The sequence below is a fragment of the Pangasianodon hypophthalmus genome, chromosome 27 (genome assembly GCF_027358585.1).
Source record: "Pangasianodon hypophthalmus isolate fPanHyp1 chromosome 27, fPanHyp1.pri, whole genome shotgun sequence".
NCBI lineage: Eukaryota > Metazoa > Chordata > Actinopteri > Siluriformes > Pangasiidae > Pangasianodon > Pangasianodon hypophthalmus.
Window position 1 is genome coordinate 11,888,636 of NC_069736.1, and position 25,365 is coordinate 11,914,000.

Consider the following 25,365-nt stretch of genomic DNA (forward strand, 5'->3'; position numbering starts at 1 on the left):
AAGTTTTTTGTATACAGAAGGTCAGACTTCAAACAAATGACAGTAATTTGCAAAATGTGGAAAAATACTGTGACTAAAATTTATTTAACCACTTTATTTCAACACAAAGGCACCTGTGTGGGTATGAAGAGTGTCATTACGTGACATTAGGTGAATCCGAGAACACTGATGTGAAGTTAAAAAATTTTGCAGTGCCATGTTAGCCTCTATTTCAATTTCAATTTATTTCTAAAGCATATTTAAAACAACTTTAAATGATCAAAGTGCTGTACATAAAGCATAAACCTAATTACAGCATTTAAAAAATGCACAGACCTAATCGCTGCACTAGTATTGCATAGGCTTATATACAACAGTAAAATCCGTATAACCTTAGAACAACCCAATCACCTATCATTAAAAGCAAGGGAGAAAAGAGGAGTGTTTAATAGACATTTAAATTCATACACTGTAGAAGCAACAGAGAAAGCTCGATCTCCCCTACATTTTAGTCTTGTTGAATCCTTGGGAATCCACAACATATGTGTAGTCTGAGATCTGAGTAATCTGACAGGATTGTGGACAGTAAGCAACTCTAAAAAAATATTGAGGAGCAAGACAGTTAACAGCCTTGTACACAAAAAGCAAAATTTTAAACTCAATACGGTACTGCAACGGTAACCAGTGCGGCGAGCGTAAGATAGGTGTAATATGTACCCATTTGCGATTGCCCATGAGCAAACGGGCAACCGCATTTTGAACCAACTGAAGTCGATGTATAGATGAGACCGGCAAGCCATAGTAAAACAAGTTACAATAATGGAGTCGCAAAGAGATGAAAGCATGTATTACAGTCTCAAAACTCTTCCTAAGAATCTCTAATCTAAGAAGATGGTAGAAGCCGGAGCTCACAGTGGCATTAATTTGTTTATCTAGCTTTAGTTCGCAGTCATATATAAAACCCAGATTTTTAGTGTTGTGGACTTGATATGGGGTAAGAGAGCCCAAATCGCCAAATTGATTGTGCTCAAGTCAGTTTTGCCATTTGATCCGAACAAAACAACTTGTGTTTTATCATTATTTAGATGTAGAAAGTTATTTGTAAGCCACGTTTTCAATTCAAGGAGACAGGCAGGTAATTGATTTACAGCAGAATTATCATCACGTTTAAGTGATAGGTAGAGCTGAGTATCTCCAGCGTAGCAATGATATGATACACCAAATCTCCTAAATATAGATCCCATGGGTATCATATACAGTGAAAACAATATCGGTGCCAAGATTGATCCCTGGGGAACACCACATGTAGAATGTGCTACAGAAGAGGAGTACTTGCCAGTGCTGACTGACAATCTTCTGTTGGACAGAAAAGATCGAAACCAGTTAAGTACAGTGCCCCTAATACCTATGCAATGCTCCAACCTAGACAAGAGGATACCGTGGTCAACAAAATCAAATGCTGAGCTAAGGTCTAAAAGCACTAAAGCCATAATATTGCCCGCATCAGTAGTAATTAATATATCATTAAAAACCTTCTGTACTGTGCAAACTTTTAAAACCAGACTGAAAAACATTAGAAATACCACTAATACTCAAATGGTTTTGCAGTTGCAAAAATACAATTTTTTCTAAAATTTTCGATAGAAACGGGGGATTGGTCAAAAATCTGAGCGAACTACAGGATCAAGTGAAGGCTTCTTACGGATAGGTAATACAGACGCTAATTTAAAACAATCCGGTACAACCCCTGTTAGAAGACAACTGTTTATAATAGTCACTAGATCTGAACCAATAGTCTCAAATGTTTGTTTAACAAGTCGTGACGGCATGAAATCGTAAGGGGGAAAAAGTGGATTTTAAATATAAGGTCATTTCTGTGCGTGTCTGTACAGAGACTAATTCAAATTCACTCCAGTGAATATTGGATAAAACGGGATCTAATACAGGGTTTACCGTAATAGCTAACTGAGCCTTAACACTATTTACTTTATCTACAAAATACTTGAGGAAATTTTCGCATAATAAAGGAGAAAGCTCAGGGAATGTCCGCACTGGGGGATTTAACACAGAATCAAGAGTTGAGAATAGTGTTCTGGAGCAATGAGAATTTTTGGCAGTGATTTCTGACAAATGTTTTGCCTTATCTGCCTTAGCAGCCTTCTGAAATGTGCGCAATGAGTCCCTCAGCATTTCATAGGACCCTTGAAGCCTGTCTTTCTTCCACCTGCGTTCACATTGGCGACATTGCTGTCTAAGCGCCTGAATATCACTATTCATCCATGGCTGTGATTTGGGCTTTAAATTAATAAGCTCGCGCGGTGCGATAAGGTCTAAAATATTAGAACACCTGTTATTAAAAAAATGCACCTGATCCTCAACATTCATGTTAGAGATAACAGGATCTAAAGTAAGAGGTTGGTGAGCCTCCAAGTACATATCAGAGAAATCATTACTGGACTGTGCAGTTAAAACACGTGACCAGCACTCTTGAATTGATGTAGTACATGGTGGAGAAGGCAACAAAGCTTTGAACAATACAGGCATATGATCAGAAAGAGGGGCATTACATGTCTCAATATCAGTGATAGACAGACCATAGGTCAAGACCAGATCTAATGTATGACCAAGGCAGTGAGTGGGCCCTATACCCAATGCAGTTCAGAGAGGACATAAGATTTAAAAGTCCTTAGCGAAGGCATTAGCAGCACAGCAGACATGGATGTTAAAATCACCCAGCATTACATCTACATTAGCTTCAGTAGCATACTATGCATCAATTACCAACTTGTGGTCGAGCAGAGCTCAAGCCATATGTTTTAAATTTGCAGTATTGTTTTGCAGGGCTTTTTCTATTTCGTTTAAAGACTAATATATTCATTATTATTATTATTATTATTATTATTATTATTTTATACATTGTACAGAATTGAAGGTTTTATATTTTTTACTGTTTACTGTTACACTGAAAATGTGAAGGTTATAATTTAGTGTACATTTAGTAGAATTTGTACCTGTATTGGAGGATTGGCTGCAAAACATAATGAAGTGTCTTAAAATTAACTTAACTATTTTGAGAGTACTTTATATATATTGTTAGTGAATATCATTATTGCAAAAATATCCTAAAAATATTGTGATATTATTTAAAGGCCATATTGCCCCACCCCTACATGGTCAGGGAGTTGACAAATACCCCAATGGCCTCTATAACAGTGCTTAAGAAGTTCAGAGATGGAAGAACCTGTCATCTTAGAAATGCTCCCATACTCCCTTTATGGTAGAGTGGCTAGACAGATACACTCCTGATTAAAACTCATATGGCATGCACATAGGACTCTGAGAGCATGAGGGAAAAGTTTCTGTGGTCAGGTGAGACAAAAGTTGAACTCTTTGAGCTGAACTCCAAGGGCTACATCTGCCATAAACTGGAATACTGCTAGTCAGCTGGCTAAGACCATCCCTATGTTGAGACATCGTGATGGCAGCATCATACCATGGGGATGCTTCTCAGCAGCAGTTTGGAGAGCCTAGTCAGAATTTAGGGAAGTGTGAATGCAGCCAACTACAGAGAGGTTCTTGAAGATAACCTGTTCCAGACTGCCCACAACATCGGGCTGGGGTGAAGGTTCAGTTTTCAGTGTGGCAGTGACCTGAAGCATACAGCCAAGACGATACTGGAGTGGCTTTGGGACAAGTCTCTGAATTTCTCTGAGTGGCCTAGCCAAAGCCCAGACTTGAAAATATGGCAATTCTCAGATGTAACCATCCAGTCTTATAGCGCTTGAGAGGATCTGTCAGGTAGGATGGGAGAAACTGCCAAAATCCAGGTGTGCAATGATGGCTCACCCAAGAAGACTTGCTGCAGTAATAAAGTATATAAAGTACTGATTGAAGGGTCTGAATACTCATTGAAATTTTTATTAAATTTAGAATATATATATATATATATATATATATATATATATATATATATATATATTTTCTAAATTTAATAAAAATTAAATTTTTATATATATATATATATATATATATATATATATATATATATATATATATATATATATATATATATATATTTAGATTTGTATCACACTTTTTTATGCTTTTACACAAATCCATAAATAAGAAATTAGAATTGGTTATCTGTGACAGGACTCCCTTCCAATCTATCTTCCCTTCTGTGTATCTGTTAGCCTCTCAGTGCAGTAGGTGTTCAGCTTATTTCGGGGAAAAACAAGGGCTGAATAATTAACTAATTATCTAAACTGCTACACCAACATTTGTACCCTGTTCAGGAAACAGAGTCCAGGTGTAAACAATACTGCAACTGGAGCAAGGGCTCAAAATTGTGATTTCAGATGAATTTTCATGTGTATTATGAAACTAACATATTTCCCCACAGATAATTGTGTTTACTTTGAAATCAGTGTGGTATAAATTCGGCCAGGAGTGACTGTGAATATGATTGATGTGTGTCTGCAGGGCTACAATTGAGGAGACGTACTCCAGAGCAATAACCAAACTGGCCAAGTCTGCTAGCAACTTCTCTCAGTTGGGGTATGCGTATGTATGTATGTACATATGTGTGTGTGTGTGCGTGTGCATGTGTGTGCGCGCGTATGTGTGAGGGAGGGGGAATGTGTGCATGTTTCATTAATAAACAAATTCCTTACACGTTACTTAATATTTTTCATTTCTAAAACACGTATTCAAATGTGTAACGCAATTCCATTATCTGTATATGTGTCTGTCTGGTGCTTAAAATATTTGTATCTGTTGTTGTATTTGATTTAATGCAGAAGTGGGCGTGGGTTTTTTGTGTGTGTGCTTTTCTTTTTAAGGTTAACCCTGCCCCTGGAAACACTAGAAAACATTGTAAAAACAGGGGGTACTGGAAAAAGAAGACATTTTCATTCACAAATTATAACAACAAATAGTAATTTGCAGAACATTACTTTATTCAACTCCTCAACCAGACACCCTGTGGAACTTTCTGGCAAGCTTTCCATTTTCTATCCAGTGTTACTGAGTATGGAAGCAGTGATGTCTTTCTCAAAGTGAGGAGCTCTTATTTAGGCTACATTTGACAATAGCTATCTAGTAAAATTTTACCATATTTACTAAGGTTCTTGGGTTTGTTACGTTCCAGAAAGATCAGAAAGGCTTAGTCAGACACACTGTCAGAATCTACTATATAACTGGAATGCATTCTCAGTGTTTCTGCAAGTCAGAATCGGATTATTTAAGTGTCATTCCATTATAATGCCAATATCATTTTCCTAGAACATTTTCTTTTAATGATAGAGAATTATAATTTAAGAAGGATGAAAAACATGTGCAATGTGTACTCACCATTCCATTTTATTAGGAACACCTGTATACCTGCACATTCATGCAGTTATCTAATCAGCCAATCATGTGGCAGGAGCACAATGCAAAAAATCATGCAGATACAGGTCAAGAGCTTCAGGTAATGTTCACATCAAACATCAGAATGAATGGACCTCAGAATCTATGTGACTTTGATCGTGGCCTGGATGTTGGTACCAGTAGGGCTGGTTTGAGCAGTTTTTGATCTCCTGGGAATTTCTGATGTTTAAAGAAGTAATAGCTCTGAATGTCTACTCTTGGTTTGAGCCCTGGGTTTCACCTGTGAGCAGTACATTTCATGTTGGTTCATTCTTTTAACAAGAAGAGCAGAAAGCTGTCTGAGGGAAAAGCAAGCCATTTTGAAGCTGTGAAAAGAGGGAAAAACTATCAGAGCCATTGCACAAGTATTCGGCATAGCCAATATAACAATTTGGAGTGTCCTGAAAAAGAAAGAAAGACCACTGGTGTACTAACAACCAGACATTAAGCAGGTCAGCCAAGGAAACAGCAGCAGGTGGTGAGTGAGAGCTGTGAAGAAAAACCCAAAAACAACAGTCAGTGACATCACTAACAACCTCCACAGGGCAGAGGTGAAGGTATCACAATCCACTATCTGAAGAAGACTTTGAGACTCTCATCAGCAATAAGAATTGGAAGGCCAGACTAGAATTAGCAAAGAAATACAGAGGTGAGCCACAAAAATTCTGGAATCAAGATTAACCTCTACCAAAGTGATAGAAAGAATCTTCTCATGATCAAAAACATACGAGGATATAGTATCATGGCTTGGGCTTGCATGCCTGCTTCTAGAACAGCCTCACTAACATTTATTGATGATGTGAGGAACTTCATTATTCAAGAGAATGACACAAAACACACTGCCAACACAACAAAGGACTTCATCAGAGGAAAAAGAGGTTTTAGACTGCTCAAGTCAATCACCAGACCTTAACCCAGATGAGCATGCATTTCACCTCCTGAAGTGAACAGAAACCCTGCCCAAAACAACAACCGAAGGAGCTGCAACAGTTTGGTAATGTCATTGGGTCACTGTCTTGATGCAGTTATTGCAGGCAAGGAATATGATACCAAACATTAAGTGTTAGTCTTAGAGAAAATTAAAGTGAATATCTGTTCCTATAGTTTTGCTCACCTAAAAATTGGGTGGTCTGCTGGCAAACATGCTAAGTTGTTTAACACATCTAGATGTAAATCTCAAACCCAAATGTCTTCATACATACACACATACATACATTTCATTATATAACTTCAACCTCAATACTCAACTAAAATAACAATAACTTTGTCAATGCTAGCTAACATTTCTGGCTAATTTGTTAACAGTGTGTTTGTCTATTTGGCTGATTTTATTCTTTTTCAAGCCTAGTTGTCTGCTGGATGTAAGGCGAAAGCAGTACCTGGTCATTTTTTACTCTGTATTTTGTTGCTCTGTTTCTCTATTGAACAAATATTAACTGGCTCAGTCTCCAGTGTTTGCATGATATGCTTTAGAACCACACAATTGCAGAAACTCTTGCATCAAGTGAGGACAGGTATACTGTAGTGCAGGGGGTGGTGGTGCTCTGGTGAAAGAGATATAACACATTTCCTTATTTTAAATTAGGATTAGGATAGGAAAACCATCAGCTTCACCCACAAAGCAAATTAAACATGAGCATTAATAGCTTATATTATTCCTATAAATTCTCATGGTTTGCCCTGTACTATGTATTGTTTGTTGTATATGTGTACATTATAGATTGTGAGTAGGTTTTAAATGTCATGACTTTAAAAAGCTACTTCTCCTACAGGACATTTGCTCCAGTATGGGATGTGTTTAAGGTGTCAACAGAAAAGCTGTCTGTCTGTCACATGGACCTGGTGCGTAAATTGCAAGACCTCATCAAGGACGTGCAGAAATATGCAGAGGAACAGACCAAAGCCCATAAGAAGGTACCGTTGCTGCTTCTCCAAGGCCCAACTCTTGCCCTAATTTTGTCATTAGCAGTATACCAACAAACCAATTTTTGTAAATCAAAAACCTGCCATTATACATCTGTGTTTTGAGACAGCAGTGATATACACATTAAACAGAAAGGGGTTAAGTATAAATGCAGGTTAGAGTCAAAATCACAGAGAGATTGACAGGTGAACTGATACAATTTCCTAGTACATACTGAGCGGTCTTATATATCATCAATTCCATTCAGTTTTATTTGTACAAAATTGTCACAAAGAAGCTTTACAGCAATCTGGGAAGGTATAAATAAAGTGGCTTAGAGCAAAATCTTGGTCTTAAAAGGCAGAAAATGAATAAATAAATAAATAATTTACTCCAACATTTTTTGGTGAGTATTTAGAACTGCTTCACGTTAAGAGTAGTGAAAGTTGGCAGCAATGAGACTGCACCCAAAAAGATGTGTTGCCAGTAATTAATTATGCAGAACTCATTAAAGTGTATTTTAATGTAAGATGTGTAATATGTATCCGTATTTAATAAAGTATAGCAATAAAATCTCCAGTAACATGGGAACAATGCAAGAACTACTTATTGAGGCGCAAACACTTCTGTTGTGCTGTTGAATAATGCGTCAGTCAAATGCAAAAGGTGGAAGGATAAATCTGGAGACAGGATTCGTCACAGTACATGAATTTTATTTGCAGAAGTTCTTGAGATGGAGAAATCCAGGAGTGTAGTCTGGAGTTCTGTTTCAGCCCTGTCACACAACTTGTCTCCCTTCCTGTTTAACTAAATGTCTCCTTATGTGCATTCCACTTTTTTATATGACATATCAGGTCAGACCACCCTGGTACAGAATACATTCACGAATAAAAAGAATTAGCATAAAGAGAATAAAACAGATTTTAAGCATAAGAGAGCATAAAGGAAAATCAAATAATTCCACATTTCCCCCTTCTTTATTGTATGAGAATAATAATCAAACACATACATTGAATTATGCAAGCTAAGACACAGTATTATAACAATAATACAGGCCATTCTTCATTCTTCAGTGTATGTAACATGGATATAGGCTGTACAGGCCATTGGAAAGTCAATTAGATTCGTAACAAGACATCAGTTTAATACATATCCAACCAAGAGGATACCCAAAATTAATAGTCCAAAACAGACCATAATCTTATTTATCAACTTCCACAATGTTCCCAAACAGACCTTCACACCATGTCCCCTCTTTTTCTGGTCATAGTCTCAAGTTGTGTTCTAATATTGGTCAAGTCATTTTGTAGATAACTCAAGTTGGATCAGTTGGATCAAGAATATCAGTCATGTTATATGAACATGTATCATTATATGAACAGTGCGGTTCTCTCCACAAGTCAAGATCAGTGTATTCACTACATTGGGGTGATGTGTGTAACTTTACATGCTAAAAAAAGCTTCTTATGATGTTCCTGAGTCTCTGGTTCAGATGTGTTTGTATTAACTACTGTTGTGTAGTCCCTAGGATTAGGACATACACAGTGATGTGTTTGTGATGGTGAGTCAGGTGGGTTGACAGAGCTATCACTAGATTGATGCATGGCTGGAAACATATATACCAATGTGCAACAGCCATTAAACTAAGTGGGTAGTTCACTATATATAGTCTGATCACAAAACCACCATGTGCCAGTTGGGAATTTTAGACGGCACCATTGATTGATACTTAGTAAGTTTTCCCAGGCTCTAGAGGATTGGAGGCATTCAGATACATTAATCATCACTTTATCTGGCCAGTTCCCACCCAAAATATTGACATGTGTTGCCAGCTTGATAATACTCTTACACCTAGAGGTCTGACCTAGAAATGGGTGTGAGAGTACTTTTCCCTCTATCCACCAATGTGGGTGTCAAACAGCAGAATGTCAGTCATGTTAAATGTAGGGGCATAAGTTAAATTACGTGTGGGAGTACCTGGATCACAACATTCGGGAGGCACATGGCTCTGTGAGATTATGACAAGTTGTGATGTTAACCCTACTTACAATTATGTGCGAAAGAGCGCATTCTGGTTGCATTGAAGAGCACATTGTACACATTATCCTTCAAATCTAATGGTGTATTAGCTTTCCAAAAGAACTTAACATAAAACAAGAACCAAAACAACGAAAACTGTGCCAAAAGTATACTGACAACAGTCGTCATCTCAAGATTTGTGCGAGAGTGAGTGAGTAAAATTATAAGACAGAGTGCATTGTGTTTTTTGCCAACTACAGTATGTTGTTCAACCTTGGTATGTTCTTACTTTTCCTCTCACTGTGGATGTGAATGCAGGCGCTACTTCATTCCCACACTGTTTTTCACAAACACCGAAAAGCACGTTTAATTTGATTCACTCAGCACGTGGTCCACATGTCTACCAATCCAATAGCACTGCGGGCGGGACATAGACAGACTACAAAAGTCTTGGTGAGTTGTAATTGATGCGTCATCCACATTTCAAGCAAACCAATAATGCTGTCTACAGAAGGGTGTTTTTTTTTTTTTTTTTTTTTTTTGGACCGTGGTTGCTTCAGATATGTACATAATAGCATACATAACCAAAAAAAAAAAAAAAAGTTTTTCGGCAAGGAAACAAGTTCAAGTGCTGATTCAGAAAAATGCTAAATATCAGCTTTATCAGTCAAGTCGATAATCAGTTGACCCCTTCTTCACCGTGAGGCAGCACACACTCCACTAAAAAGAGTGGTTCTTCTTACTGGCTCTCATGACCTGTGTTCCCCCTACAGTGAGTGTTGTTACAGCTTAACAACTTACAGTGAGTGGCATGTATCCACCTGTCCTTTCAAAAGTGAAAAATGACCAAAGGCACAGTGAAAGGACCCATCCCAATGTGGCTCTAAACCTTTCTTGGGGAAACATATGATCATGACCTGTTGACCTGATATTATTGAATGTCTCCCCTCTGTCTGCTCCCCCCATGCCTCCTTCCTACTGAAACCTTCACAATACTGTACCAAACTATCATACAACAGATGAACGTCTGCTTTCTAAAGTTGATGGTGCTGGGAAAACTCATGGGTCAACCTGTGACGATTTCAAATGGGCTGAGGTTTAGGGTCATGTTAGGGCTGCCACAAATGCTAAAAGGTATCATGGATAAAGCTGTTGGCCGTGCAGTACTTCACTGTGAGCATTGGCTAGTCTTTACTTGATGATGCCATTGACACTTTCCACCTGTCCCAAAGACTGAAGATGATAAGCACAATGAAATTTCCATTCTATGCCTAACAACCTCCACAGTTCCTGATTCACCTGTCCTGTAAAATGTTTACTTGGTCTGAATCAACCAACTGTGGGATGCCACGGCGGGGTACGATTTCTAAAGCTAGAATTTTAGCAATGTGAAGAGCTGTCCCTTTCTTAGTAGGAAATTCTTCTACCCATCTAGAAAACTTGCCAACCACTACCAAAACATCCTGCTTTCTCTGACAGGGATTTAGTCTACCTATAGGTGCCTAAAAGGGCCTGGTAGAGCTGGATCTTATAGCATGGGTGTCTGCTGAGCTCTACCTGTGTTGTGCTGTTGACAAACTAGGCAGTTACTCACAATCTGAGTAGCTTCTTTTTTGAACCCTGGATTGTACCCTTAAACCAAGAAGTCTTTTGATCTGCACCTACTGAGTGGATCTGAGTGGCAAAAGGTTTTTAGGAGCTACAAATTTGTCTATGTGTCTCCAAACGTCACCTGAATGCAACTTGTCTCCCTTCCTGTCTAACTAAATATGTGAAAACCTACCCAATACATAAGTTTTAAGGTAATTTATGCGATACCATGTTCAAAGAGGCTTAGCTCATTGTATGATAAAAGGGTCTTCACATGACAACATATACCACTCATCTATCTCCTTATGTACATTCCATCCACTTATCTTATGGTGTGACATATCAGGACAGAACACTCTAGTACAGAATACTCTCACAAATAATAAGAATCAGCATAAAGAGATTAAAACAGATTGTACACATAAGAGAAAGTAAAGGAAAACCACATGGTCATGTTGCTCGGTTAATTTGAACTCAATAGTAAAATGGAGTAATGTTTGCTAGGTTTGAGATCAAAAGATGAATACGAGGCCATAGATCAGTCTTTCAGCTTTCATTTACTGATATTTACACCTAGATATGTTGAACAACTTGGAACATGGCACCATTTGTTTGAGCCCACCCATTTTTCAAGTGATCAGAAATATAGGAATATGTGACTGACAGGTGTTTATTGTTGCCCAGGTGTGCCCTGTTACATTGATTGCTTAAACAATTAATAGCTCTGAATGTCTACTCAGTTCAGGTCATTTCATTTCAATTTTATTTGTATAGTGCTTTTAACAATGGACATTGTCACAAAGCAGCTTTACAGAAATATATAAATTCAAGATATAAATTTTAAATTTATTCATTTTCCCCTAATGAGCAAGCTGGAGGCGAGAGTGGCAAGGGAAAACTCCCTGAGACGATATGAGGAAGAAAAGGGAACCCATCCTCATCTGGGTGACACCAGATATACACTGATCAGCTATAACATTATGACCACTGACAGGTGAAGTGAATAATATTGATTATCTCGTTACAATAGCATGTGTCAAGGGTTGAGATATATTAGGAAGTGACCAGTCGGTTCTCGAAGTCGATGTGTTGGAAACAGGAAAAATGGGCAAGCATAAGGATTAGAGAGACTTTGACAACGGCCAAATTGTGATAGCTAGATGACTGGGCCAGAGCATCTTTAAAACATCAGGCCTTGTGGGGTGTTCCTGGTATGCAGTGGTTAGTACCTACCAAAAGTGGTCCAAGAAAGGACCCTGAACTAGCGACAGGGTCATGGGCACCCATAGCAAAAGATCACTTGGTTATAAAATGTTGTTAAAAAAAAAAGCTGAGTAACTGACAAACTGATATTTTGTGAAGTAGTAAACAAGAGTAAACTGATATAGTAGTATTCAATATTTTTATATATAGAGGTGGGTAGTAACTAATTACACTTACTTTGTTACATTTACTCGAGTCAATTTTTTGGGTAACTTGTACTTTTAGAGTATATTTAAAGATGTGTACTTTTACTCTTACTTAAATACATTTTTAGTGAAAAATTTTTACTTTTACTTCGCTACATTTGGCTGCGTTCCTCCGTTACTGTCAAATGGTAATAAATATGAGATTTTTTAAATAATTAGTTTATACGACTTGTTCGCAAGTCTCGCGAGACGTTGGAGAGGCTGTTTCGCAAGAGGCTGCTACGCATCTCCCGCTTACGTTTAACGCGCGTTTAGTTGGAAGATGATGGCTGAAGCAGAGGAAGATGTGTGCGAGACCCGTGGCCTCAAGTTCAGTCTATGTTTTCACTCCAAGATGTCAAAAAGAATAGTTTCATAATGCGATGCATGTTGTGTGCACCAAAACATACTCCAACATACCGGTAAATGTCAAAATTATGCCTATTTGAACCCTATTAATGGTAATTTGGTAACTATGGGCGCTGCTGAAGTTCAACAGTAAAAAAAAATTTAAAAACTGATTGTTCAAGAAAGAACATATGACCAAATAAACATTCACATACTGAAGCGCAAACACACATAAACAAGTTCATACACAAACATAATAACAAACACACACTCTGCACACACACCTTCTCTTTTGTTCTCTGTTAGCTTGTTTAAATGCAGATGCTGACAAGTTTGTGTTGTGAATGTGAAAATAAAGACAGAGTTAACTGTTAGAAAAACATCTGGGTGTGTTTGAGATTTTATTGCAAATGACAGGTTATGTGATGTTAATGTGCCCATCACAGGACTGAGATAGGCTATTAGGTTTTATATAAGCAGAACAAAGAGACTTTCAAGGTGTGTGAAAAGCTCTTCAAGTAGTTTGAAATTCAGGGTTTTCGCTTCATATCAATCAGATCAGAAGTAACTAGTAACTAGCTACTTGAGTAGTTTTTTCATCAGATACTTTTTTACTCTTACTCAAGTAACTATTAAGATTGTTACTTTTACTTTTACTTGAGTAAATATTTCCATAAGTACTTGTACTTTTACTTGAGTACAGATTTTGGATACTCTACCCACCTCTGTTTATATAGTAGGGTACATTTGTAGATTTACAGCTAGTTCTGATGGATGACTACAAGCGAACTTTATTCGAGAATTTTCTTTAAGACTAGGCTTAGTGGAAGGCTTTGCCCAATGTTAATATTATTTGCTATGTAAGCAAACATCTAATTTTGAGAAAACCCAAATGGAAATGAAAGAGGAATATAGCTATTCTATGGAACATATTTTTAGAAAAAAATGATTAAAATAGCAAGTGTGAGTACCAGTGTCTTTATGTGGATTCTTTTTTATGTGAATTTTGAAAATGCAAATTAAAACAGAATGGAATCTCTAAATTAACACATTGTTTTTCGCTTTTTATTTAAAAGAAAATCCTTGTCTTGTGGTTTCTTTTCATACTCTACTTCCCAGCAGGTTTTTTAGACTAATGGTACTCTTATTAGAGTATGAAAATGAGGATGTGTTTTTGATAAAGACTGGATAAGGGTATAATGTTGTAAATGAAAAATTGCCTAAATATTGCTTTGGTGAGGTGGAAAAGTTGGTCTCTTGATAAAAGGGGGCAAAAAAAAAATATATATATATATTTCAAATAAACAATGGCTGATGAGACCTAAGCCATGTTTCAGTGTAATATCTAGATATATATAAACATAAACATGACAGACGACACTCATGCACTGTTTAAACAAAGAAAAAAAATGGATGTTAACGAAAGCAATGTCAAATGTCACCATGACCCTGACCAGAAGCTGTTTCTGAAGAGGAATAAATGAAATGAAACAGGAAAATGTCAAATCCATCCATTGCTCTGCTTTTTAGGTGCTCTTTTATTTCTATACACAGGCAAGCAAAGAAATGTGTGGCAGGATCGTAGATCGTATATGGGAATAGTGTGCTTGTACTTTTTGGAAGGATCAGAATTATAATTGCAGCATAGCTCTGAACTCTGAACAGCATTTTTTCCCCCATAGGAATACACTGAAAAAAAATTTAAACTGCTCTAATTTGTTCAATTCTTAAGCTACAACTGCCAAGATTCACATCCTTCTTTCTTCCTCTATCACCTTGTCCTTTGAGACAGTGATCACGTCTTCATCACTAATAGAGCTGCTTCATTCTGTTGCACTAGACAAAAGGCTAGTGTTAGCGTGGTTAGCCTCGATGCGTGCATAGAAATTACTCAGCTTGTCGACCAGAGAAGAGTCAGCTCTCACTGAGGCAGTGAATTTGCTTCCGAAGGCGCTGATAGTCCTCAGTCTCTGCCACATGCGTTGGGAGTCATTAAGCTGGAAATGAGACTCCACCCGCTCCCTTCACTGGAGTTTAGTGGCCACTCACTCATGTTCCCCAATATGAGCCCTGCCTGTACACAGCTGTGCAATTGTTCACCGCAGCTCAGATGGTTTTATCCACCCACGGTTTCTGGTTGGAGAAAGTCCTTATAGTGACGGTATGTGTTTCTTTCTATCAGTCTATCGGTATCACTTTTTCAGTCCTTCTGTCTTTCTACTACTAATAACACTCTCTCTTTTTTGTGAAGAACCTTTTTTTTTTTTATTAAATAATCAGTACATACAACAGATTAGAACATATGATATACTCCCCCCGCCCTCCCCGATCAATTTGCCAGTAGCACACACACACTCTCTCTCCTTATTTCTTTCTCTCAATCTACCTGTATCACTCTCTCACTCCTCTCTCACTCCTGTATCACTATTGGAGCAATACTCCAAGTGTCTAATGTCTTTGATCTTGCCCCATGTATAAGAGAACTTGTACACAGTAGAGATAAGGCCCAAACACATCTGCTCATTATATGTGGAGGGTCCCAATGACTAACATTTTTTTTGCAGCTAAAAGTAAATTTCTCTGCTGTAAAGACAGTGCCAGTTCGGAGAAGTTATTTAGGAAGAAAAACTCTGGAGTCAAAACCATATCCCTGTCTAACAAGAAAGATATGTCCTGAGCAAGATGGGACCAGAAGGAGGAGAGTGCAGGGCATTCCCAGAAAAAATGTAAATGCATGCCAAGAGCTCTCTGTGGACATACAATTTGAGGAAGGTGACAAACACATATAAAAACCTTTTTAGGGGCGTCAACTAAATCCTGTGAAGTCTCCCAGACTTGATCAAAGAAGAGTTCTTGTATGTCACTGTATGTCTTTAGTCCAGATATTTACTAAGGGGAGTGTTTTGTACGAGTTATTGAGGTGAAACGAGTAAATAAGTGACGCAGAGACAGTAGAATTTTCAGATGGGAGGATTAGCTTTCATAAAGGATGCACAGGCAATTGTGTATCCCAGGGAACTCCATATGCGTGGAGCGCAGACCTAATGCGCAGATACATGAACAGAGAAGTTCCCGGTAAATTAAAATGGGCCTTAATATCCTGGAATGATTTCAGACCTTCGTCACTGTGATGCCACCTAAACAATTTTGGCCCATTGTGGACAATGAAAAGGGTTCTTTTCTGATTAAATATATATAATATAATATATATAAATAAGCTATGTTATGATCGGGCCATAATGAAGTTTACACTGTATAAGTGAAACACAAGTGAAAACTAGATGCTTTAGGTCATGAGGAGAAACAAGAGATTCTTCAATTGCCCACCATGAAAATGACACGCCAGGTTTAAACCAAGTTGACAGTGCATGAAGAGTAAAAGAGTCAGCATATAACATAAAATTTGTGAAGGACCAACCCCCATCTGTTCTACTGTGCTGTAAAGTGAGTAACTTCATTCAGGGACATTTACCGTTCCAGATGTAACAAGAAATTACCGAACTGAGTTTGTTTCAATAGCCAACAGGTAGGTGTAATGGAATCATAGACGAATAGAAAGTGTTAGAGATGTTCATGTCTAGAAATAGAGATGTTCATTTTGACAACAGATATTCTTGCATGGAAAGAAGTGGGAAGGTGTGTCCAATTTGTCAGATCTGAGGTGACTCTCTCTAAATTGTTATTTCGATTTTTACGGACAATGTCCTGTAGGATAGATATTGACCCCCAAGTATTTGAAGGAATGCACCACGAGATCCAGTGCCAAAACTGAGAGGGAGCAGTTAATTTTGTACCCAGATAGATAACCAAACTGATCAAATATATTTAAAACATGGGGGACTGACTGAACTGGTTTGTCTAGAAACAGCAATATGTCATCCACGAATAAAGATATGTGGTGAAAGGTATTTCTAACAGATATGGGAAGTATAAGTTCTGACTGACATACAGCTTGAGAAGGGGCTCTAAGGATAAAGCAAACAGTAATGGTGAAAGAGGGCAACTCTGACGAGTGCCTCTTCCAATACAGAAAAGTTGTGAACACATCTGACCTGTGAGAATGGCGGCTGTGGGATTGGCATATAAGGCTTTAATCATATTTCTAAAACCAGAACCTTGGTGGTCCAGCACTGCCCACAAATAGTTCCACTCCAGATGGTTGAACGCTTTCATTGCATCTAAGGACAATATTGCACACGGAGAGATCTGCTGAGCGAATTATAGGAAACAAATACAGAAAGTTATAACTTATGCCTCTAAGTCTGTAAGTTAGAAGATACCTTACCTGTTTGCCTAAATGAAAATGCTACTAGTAGTCAACCATCACATACTCTTCGAATTTTCCAAATTACTTAATTATAACTGCTTCTTCTACCATATTGATACTTGAAAGAGGGGGTCTGGGATTTGTCACCCTTCCTCTGGGGAGTACATTAGCTTGTCCTCGCCATATTTCATGACAGTCTTCATGGTAGCTGGGTAGAGGAGAAAGTTCTGCATTCCTGCCTCTCTCATTTCTTTCCTTATTGATGCAAAGAAGCTCCGTTTCTTTCCCCCTTACAGGGAAGAAGTCAGGGAAAAAGCTCAGTGTTACACCATCACTTGTTCTTACCAGGCCATGATGTCTGGCTTCATGTAGAATCAAATTTCTGTCATTGTAACATAGGAGTTTGAAGAAAAATACTTGCGGTTTGGAGTGATTGATTGAAGCTCTGGAGTAAACACGGTGTGCTCGTTCAACTTCTATCTCTTTGCCCACTAAAAAGGGTATCCAGATAGGTGTTGATTTCTTTAGAAAGCCAACTGGATCATCTTTCTCGGCCTCTTCAGGTAACCCTATCAGTTGGAGATCACCTGTTGTTCGAGGGCATCTATATACCTAGTGTGTTCGTTGATCACTTTTTTCTGCTCCCTCTGTTCCCTGGAAAGTCTATTTTGTAGCACATAGTTTGAATTGTGTTCATGTGCGAGGAGAATTTGCTACGCATTGCCGCTAGCTTGGTTCTCAAAATATCCTCAAACCGCACGACAGTGGTCACCATATTGGAGAGGATGATGGCGATGGATAATCAAGTTTCCAACTTTAAGCCATTTAGCAGACTGGTGCCAAATGAAAAGCTTCCCCCAGATGTCAAAATAAGTTGAGAAAGTAAAAAAAAAAAGAGGGCTAAGTGTGCGGAGCTCTGCTAATGTGTGTCTGGGCCCATGAAAGCACCACATGATTCCCCCTAATAACACTCACTCCATCTATCTACTTGTATCAGTATTTGTCATCTGTTTTTCTACCAGTAACTTTCTGTCTGTCTGTTCTTTATTTCTGTCTTTCATCTTCAAACTATCTTCGAGCTTATGAAACAGTTTCAAACTTCCAGACTAGCTTTGTCATGCCAACATCAAAGTTTGTCGTGACGAACTTTCCCTATCTAGTTGTAGTGTTATCATCATTATGTAGTACATGGGGAATCTTTAGCAACCAACACCAACTGGAATGTCATAGCAGTCACCTAGCAACACCCTAGCAACCAACTGGATTAGTGTAGCAACCACTTAGCAACACCTAGCAGCCAACTGGGTTAGCCTAGCAACCACCCATCACCACCCTAGCAACCAACTGGGTTAACATAGCAACCACCTAGCAACCAACTGGTTTTGCATAGCATCCACCTAGCAGCAATCTAGCTACCAGCTGGGTTAGCCTAGAAACCACCTAGCCCCAACCTAGCAACCAACTGTGTTAGCATCGCAACCACCTAGCAACACACTAGCAACCAACTTGAATAGGCTAGCAACATTTTACCATAGCCTTTAGCCTTTTAACCTTTACAAAACAACCACCTAGAAACACTTTAACAACCACCTGGAATATAGCATCATTTTAGCAGTTATAACCTTTAAACATGATTCAGCATTTTTAATATTTTACTCTTTACATACAGTCAGGTCCATAGGTACTTGGACAGTGACAAAATTTTTGTAATTTTTTCACTGTACACCACCACAATGGATCTGAAATGAAGCAATTGAGATGTGATTGAAGCATAGACTTTCAGCTTTAATTCAAGGAGTTTAACAAAAATATTGCATTAGTCCTTTAGGAATTACAGCCATTTTTTTTTTGCAGAGTCCCTCCATTTTCCCAGGCTCAAAAGTAATCGGAGAAACTAACATAATCATAAATACAAGGATTATTTTTAATACTTGGATGCAAATCCTTTGCAGTCAATGACTGCCTGAAATCTGGAACCCATGGACATCACCAAATGCTGAGTTTCCTCCCTTGAGATGCTTTGCCAGGCCTTTACTGCCACCACCTTCAGTTGCTGCTTGTGTGTGGGTCTTTCTGCCTTCAGTTTTTTCTTCAGTAAGTGAAAAGCATGTTCAGTTGGGTTGAGGTCATCAGACATTTAAGAACATTTAATTTCTTTGCCTTAAGAAGGTCTTGGGTTGCTTTCGCAGTATTTTTTGGGTCATTATCCGTCTGTAAGGTGAAGCACTGTCCTATTAGTTTTGCAGCACTTGACTGAATCTGAGCAAAAAGTATAGCTCTATACACTTCAGAATTCACCTGTCTACGTCTATCAGCAGTCACATAATCAATACACACCAGTGACCCATAACACTGCCTCCAGATGTTCACAGATGATGTGGAATGCTTTGGAACATGAGCCCAGCATTTTAGCATTCGTACACTATTACTTTTAAACATGTTTCAATGTTTTTAATATTTTAACCTATACATATTATAAACTTTAGGCTTTTAAACTTTCCATGCTTACCAACTGTTACACATTTTTAACACACTTGAAATCAGTCACAGCAAAACATTGCAATATTGTTTAACACTTTTAGCATGCTTAGCAGTCTCTGTCAGGTCAACATCAAAGTTCATTCACAAACTTTACCTGTCTAGTTATTATTATAATTACAGCAAAATTTTGGGCTCTGTCTCCTCCTAGGGCTTTTAACTTATATCCACCAAACTTTCACACCCTGTCGAACTCATATCCACACGGTGTGCTTGTGGTTTTCTAAGAGATCTGACCTTCCACTTGTCATTTATCCCCCCTTTTCATCCCTTTTTTCCCCATTCACTTGAATAGGATTTTTTTTTTTTTTTTTTTTTTTTTTTTTTTTTAATATAAAATTACTCTAATTCATTCAGTTCTCACACTACAGCCAACAAAATTCACATGGTCAAACCTTGGTACTCCAGGAATAGCCAAAAATTAGTACTGTCTCCAGCACTATCGGAGGGAACTCAAACTGACTATTTGTCGGTTAAAAGTTCTGGAATGTCACAAAGGGCCATTCTCTCACACGACGCAGGTTTCCAGGCCTGTATTTTGACCCAGACAGCATTTCTCTTCAAAATTAGTTGTCTATTCACTCACATCCATTAATACCACTTTGCCTGCTAATTCCCACAAAACCCAAAAATAAATATCCCTTGGACCTCTAATTACCCCATAGCCCAAGTAAAAATAACACACTTACTGTTAAATGCACAAAAACCTAAATATAAATACTACCCTTACTGCTGCTAATTGTCCCAAAACTAAAAAATAAATGACACTCTTACTGTTAATTGCTCCAAAATCCAAAAAATATATACCTCTGAACTGTAATTGCCCCAAACCCAAAATAAGTATCATCCTGCTCATTAATTGCCTCAAAACCCAAAAATTAATACCACGTGATATCTAACTGTCCCAAACCCAAATTTAAATACCACCTGACAACCCCAAATATAGATACCCCAATGACTGCTAAATGCCGCTACACCCATAAATACCCCATGACTGCTAAATACACCTAAACCCAAAAGAAATATACCTGTGAATGCCCCGAATGCCCCAGAACGAAAAGTAAAGACTTCCATAATCTCTAAACAGAAATATAAATACAACCCTGACTGCTAATCCCAAGAAATAAATATCCGTGTGACCTCAAAATATAAATATTCCCCTGCCTGCAAATTGTCTCAGCACCAAAATACTAAATACCCACAAAAACTTTTACAGAAAATAAATATACCATTATTAACCTCTGACTGCCCAAAACCCAAACATAAATACCTCCCTGACTGCTAATTCCCCCAAAAGCCTAAAATAAATACAACTCTAAATTGTATTTTCTCCAAACAAATATAAATACACAAAGCCAAATATTAAAGTATAAGTAAAGAATTAGGACGTACGTGTGTGTGTGTGTGTCTGTGTGTGTGTGTGTGTGTGTAAAACAATTGGCCAACATTGAAGATCTGCATTGCAATACACTCTCAGTCTCTGCAGGAGCTGCACTATCTAGTTTAAGGGAAGAATTAGTGGAAAAATAAAAAATCAATCAAAAGAAATAGAAAAATGTAGTAAAACAGTCAAGTATCGCAGAAGCAACTTCCAATATGGCAGTGCTCAATATTATTTATACGTGCCATAAATTTGACCAGCGAAGGAAGCACAGTAAGCTTTAAGTTGTTCCATGTTGTAGGGGCATTAAATTTAAAACCTTTTTTTCCCCCATCTCAGTTCTAACATGGGGAACAGAAAGTTGAAAATGTTCTCTGTGCGAAGATCGTAATGTCCAGTTTTTACTGAAATAATTGATGACAGATAATTAGGTAACACACCACATATGGATTTATAAATAAAACAGTACCAGTGTGAGCGCCATCGTAAGTCCAGAGGTGGCAGTTCAGCCTTAGCATAAAGAGAACAGTGATGGGTTTTATAATCACAGCCAGTAACAAAGCGTAAAGCGCTGTGATAAAGGGTGTCTAATTTTCTCAAGTATTGCACTGGGGCATGCATATATATTATATTGCCATAGTCAAGTATAGGTAAGAATGTTGAAGATACCAAATACTTTCTGGCACTGATAGGAAAAGAAGATTTATTTCTAAAATAAAAAACAAATTTTAATTTAAGTTTAAGAACAATATGATCAAAATGTGGCTTGAATGTCAACTGGTTATCAAGGACAATTCCCAGGTACTTAAAGGTTGTAACCAATAAAATTTTAGTGCCTTTAAAAGTTACTATATCAACAGGGTTTGGTGACAAAACATTTGTATTTGTAAAGAGCATTAGTTTGGTTTTATCTGCATTTAAAACCAATTTAAGTTTTTGTAACCGTAACTGGACCAGGTCAAAAGCAGACTAAATATTGTAATGCCTGTGAGGCAGAAGATGCAGTACAATAAATAATTGAATCATCAGCATAGAGATAATACTGAGCATTAGGAATATTGTCACAAATATCATTTATATATAGTGAGAATAAAATTGGACCTAAAATTGATCCTTGAGGAACTCCCTTGATAACTGGTAACACAAATGACTTTAAACCCTCGATCTGTACACACTGGTTCTGTCAGACAAATAATTAGCAAACCAACAACAGCTTGAGTGGATAACCCAATACCATGAAGCCATTTTAAAAAGATGTTCTGGTCAGCTGTGTCAAAAGTGACACAGAGATCAAGGAAAGTCTTGAACAAGTCGTTTTACTGTCTATGGCTTCTATGTTGTCACTGGTCACCTTAGTTGCAGCAGTAATAGTAATGTGTTGTTTTCTGAAACCGGGCTGAAAATCAGACAACACACCATTCCTTTCCAGAAATCACTTCAGTTGTTCATTTATAAGTTTTTCTAAAATTTTGGATAAAGCACATAGTCTTGATATAGGCCTATAGTTATTCATAATAGAAGAATCCCCACCTTTAAAGAGTGGGAGCACATAGACAGATTTTTTCAAGTTGTGGGGATAGTATTATCAGTGAGAGTAAGGTTAAAAAGATAAGCCACAGGTTCAGCAATAAATTCAGCTGCAATTTTTAAATAGTAAGGCTCAAGGTTAGGGTCTGCAGACATGCAGTCTGCAGACATTTTGATTGAGTTGATTCAGAGCTGACATCAGACACTGTAAATGGGAAAAATCAAATGAAAGAGTAGTAAAATCAGAAACCACATCATCTAGTGTTTTTAATGGGACTTTCAGATTTCCACAGAGACTAGACTGGGAGTCGAAGAGAGAACTAGCAGAAATAGACTAGACTTGTTCTACAAAGTGTTTTCTGTCTCGTTTTATAAGAATTTGTGGCCGAGACTTAGGCCATTTGGTATTCTTCACAGCAGCAATGACACAGTGATGACTTACATCATACTCCTATATGTGAGTATTTATGAGGAGGATTTGTCAAAATTAAATCAAGTAACGTTGACCTTTCATCGCATTTTGTATTTAAACAAGTAGGACTAGCAATCAACTGAGTTAAATTAAAAGAATCACATATAGATATAAAAGAATCAGAGACGGTAGACAGCCAGTCCCAGTTATGATCACCCACTAAAAGAACTTCCTTAAAATTCAGTCTTGATAATTGTCGAGTTAATGAAATTAAAGATTCACAACTTGCTGAAGGGGGTCTGTAACAGCCAATCACTGTCAAAATTGCTTCCTTTGAGATCTAAACATTCAGAGCTAAGAATTCAAACTGTTTACTGAGTGATGATGTAGCTATCACTCTGGAATGAAATTTATTGCTTGTGTAAATTGCAGTGCCACCACCCTTCCTAGGGTGATCACATCTAAAGACAGTGTAGCCCTTAATAGCAATATACTTACCAGAAATAGATTTCTTTAACCAAGTCTCAAAAAGTATAAGAAAGCTACAAACATTTAGGTGGATAAAACCTAATCCAGACCTAGAATTAAAATCCTCAGGTGTATTTATATAATTTACTGGTCCCAGATTTGGATGTACATTTCCTGATAATAATAATAAAACTAGGATACAATGCTGTTAACTGACCTGAATGACATAGTGTTATTTGCTTTTGCAACTTGGGATCCACATATATTATGAGTAGAAAAAGCTAAAACCCAACCATCTATGTCCTGCCAATGAAGAAAGTAAGGCAGGCAGTAATGAGCTATAAGTAATGAGTTTGCTCAACTGGATTAGAGAATAAGTACATAACACCATCGTAATGCCAGGCAGAAAGGAAACAGACATTATGAGACACAACACACTTTATTTTTGTCCAGCTTAAAGCTGCAGACACCACATTTTCTGACAGACATTTAAATCATCCGACTTGATAGATAATGCAATAATTTGAATCTATGTGCAATTCTTGATGCTATGTCGGTCGTCCCAAGCCTATATGAAATTAGCTTAAAATTTGCATTTAGATGAACATATTCATAGTAATTTTGTCAAAACAATTTTCCACTCATTTTCACTTTCATTTTCATTTTTTGCCAGTTTAGAATTTTTGCCATTACATTACAGTCAAATGTACAGTCAAAATGTGTCAAAATAATTTTTTTTATAAAAAGTAAAAATAATACTAAAATGTTTTTCAACATGAAAAATTGTCTTATTAATGTAGCACAAAGAAGTGTTAAATACTGGTTTATGAAAACATTAAAGAAAATCAGGAATTTTAGTTCATGTCAGATGATCCCTTTCTGTAAATCTGTGCATGCACACAAACCAAGAAAATCCTCAAGCAGGTGGTGGCACTTTGTGTGTGTGTGTTTTCGTAAATACTGTTCATAGTAGCTGAAATGAAGGTACATTAACTATTCTACCATTTTGGCCCAAGTCAAAGAGAAATCAATTGCTAAGTATTGAACTGGGATAATCTCTAAAAAAAAAAATTGTGTTCTCATAACCTCTATATCAGACTAAGGAGGAAGTGGCACCCACGCTGGAGGCTGTGCAAAACATCCAGAGTGTGTCTCAGGCATTGCAAAAAAGTAAAGAAAACTACAACAGCAAGACTCTGGAGCAGGAGCGCATGCGCAAAGAGGGTTCCACCCAGAGAGACCTTGAGAAGGTATACACACACACTCAAGTGACATACATAAGTAGCTACCATATGACAGGTTATAAATACACACTTATAACAGAAAATGAAAATGGCAAAATTAGCATCTTCCCACATACCGATCTTGAAAATAATGAGAACAAGTAAAGTGTTTGTTGTGTGTGGTCAGGCTGGGCTAAAGGTTAAGAAAGCCAGAGAAGTGTACAAGTCCTATGTGGAGAAATATGCCAGCACAAAGACTGAATTCGAGCAAAAAATGGCAGAGACCGCACAGGTACGTATGTTTGTGTAATGGTTGTAGTTTTTGTGTTTTTCCTCAGTAATGGGATCAATGTGATCTTTTGCATTGGAACCATCTAAGTTGATCTGATATGAAAATCAGACACACATGCACTGATATGCATACAACATGTGCTTCTCTTCTCTTCTCACACCACCTGTTAATTGTGTGTGTGTGTGTGTGTGTGTGTGTGTGTGTGTGTGAAAACAGAAGTTTCAGGACATTGAAGAAAGCCATATTGTGCAAATGAAGGAGATTATCCAGTCATATACTCACTTGATTGAGGAGACACACAAACAGATTGGAGAGGTGAGTGCAAACAGACTCAGACACAGTGGTATTGCAGTCTGTTTGATTACTGCTGGTAACACTGCTGTACACCAGAGGTATTCAAAACCCTTTCCCCATGAGCCCCACTTCCCAGTTTTTTTTTGCATCCTGCATCAACACCCAGTTCTACTACTACTACTATTATTATTATTATTATTATTATTGTTATTAATAATAATAATAATAATAACATGGAAATATAAAATTATGTAACTGAACATATAG

The 25,365-nt window shown here is 37.6% G+C and overlaps 1 protein-coding gene across 6 annotated transcripts in view; it reads left to right on the forward strand.

The window, feature by feature from the left end:
* The window catches only part of fcho2 (FCH and mu domain containing endocytic adaptor 2), a 116,771-nt gene that overhangs the window by 39,551 nt on the left and 51,855 nt on the right, over positions 1-25,365 (forward strand). For 3 of the 6 annotated variants that reach the window (XM_053230511.1, XM_053230513.1, XM_053230514.1), the window contains 6 exons: positions 4,462-4,536; positions 4,821-5,036; positions 7,161-7,302; positions 24,387-24,539; positions 24,700-24,804; positions 25,021-25,119. In XM_053230511.1, coding sequence (XP_053086486.1) covers positions 4,462-4,536; positions 4,821-5,036; positions 7,161-7,302; positions 24,387-24,539; positions 24,700-24,804; positions 25,021-25,119 — 790 coding nt within the window. The remainder of the gene's footprint in view (positions 1-4,461; positions 4,537-4,820; positions 5,037-7,160; positions 7,303-24,386; positions 24,540-24,699; positions 24,805-25,020; positions 25,120-25,365) is intronic. The other 3 variants (XM_053230512.1, XM_026921978.3, XM_026921979.3) reach the window with 1 other exon arrangement.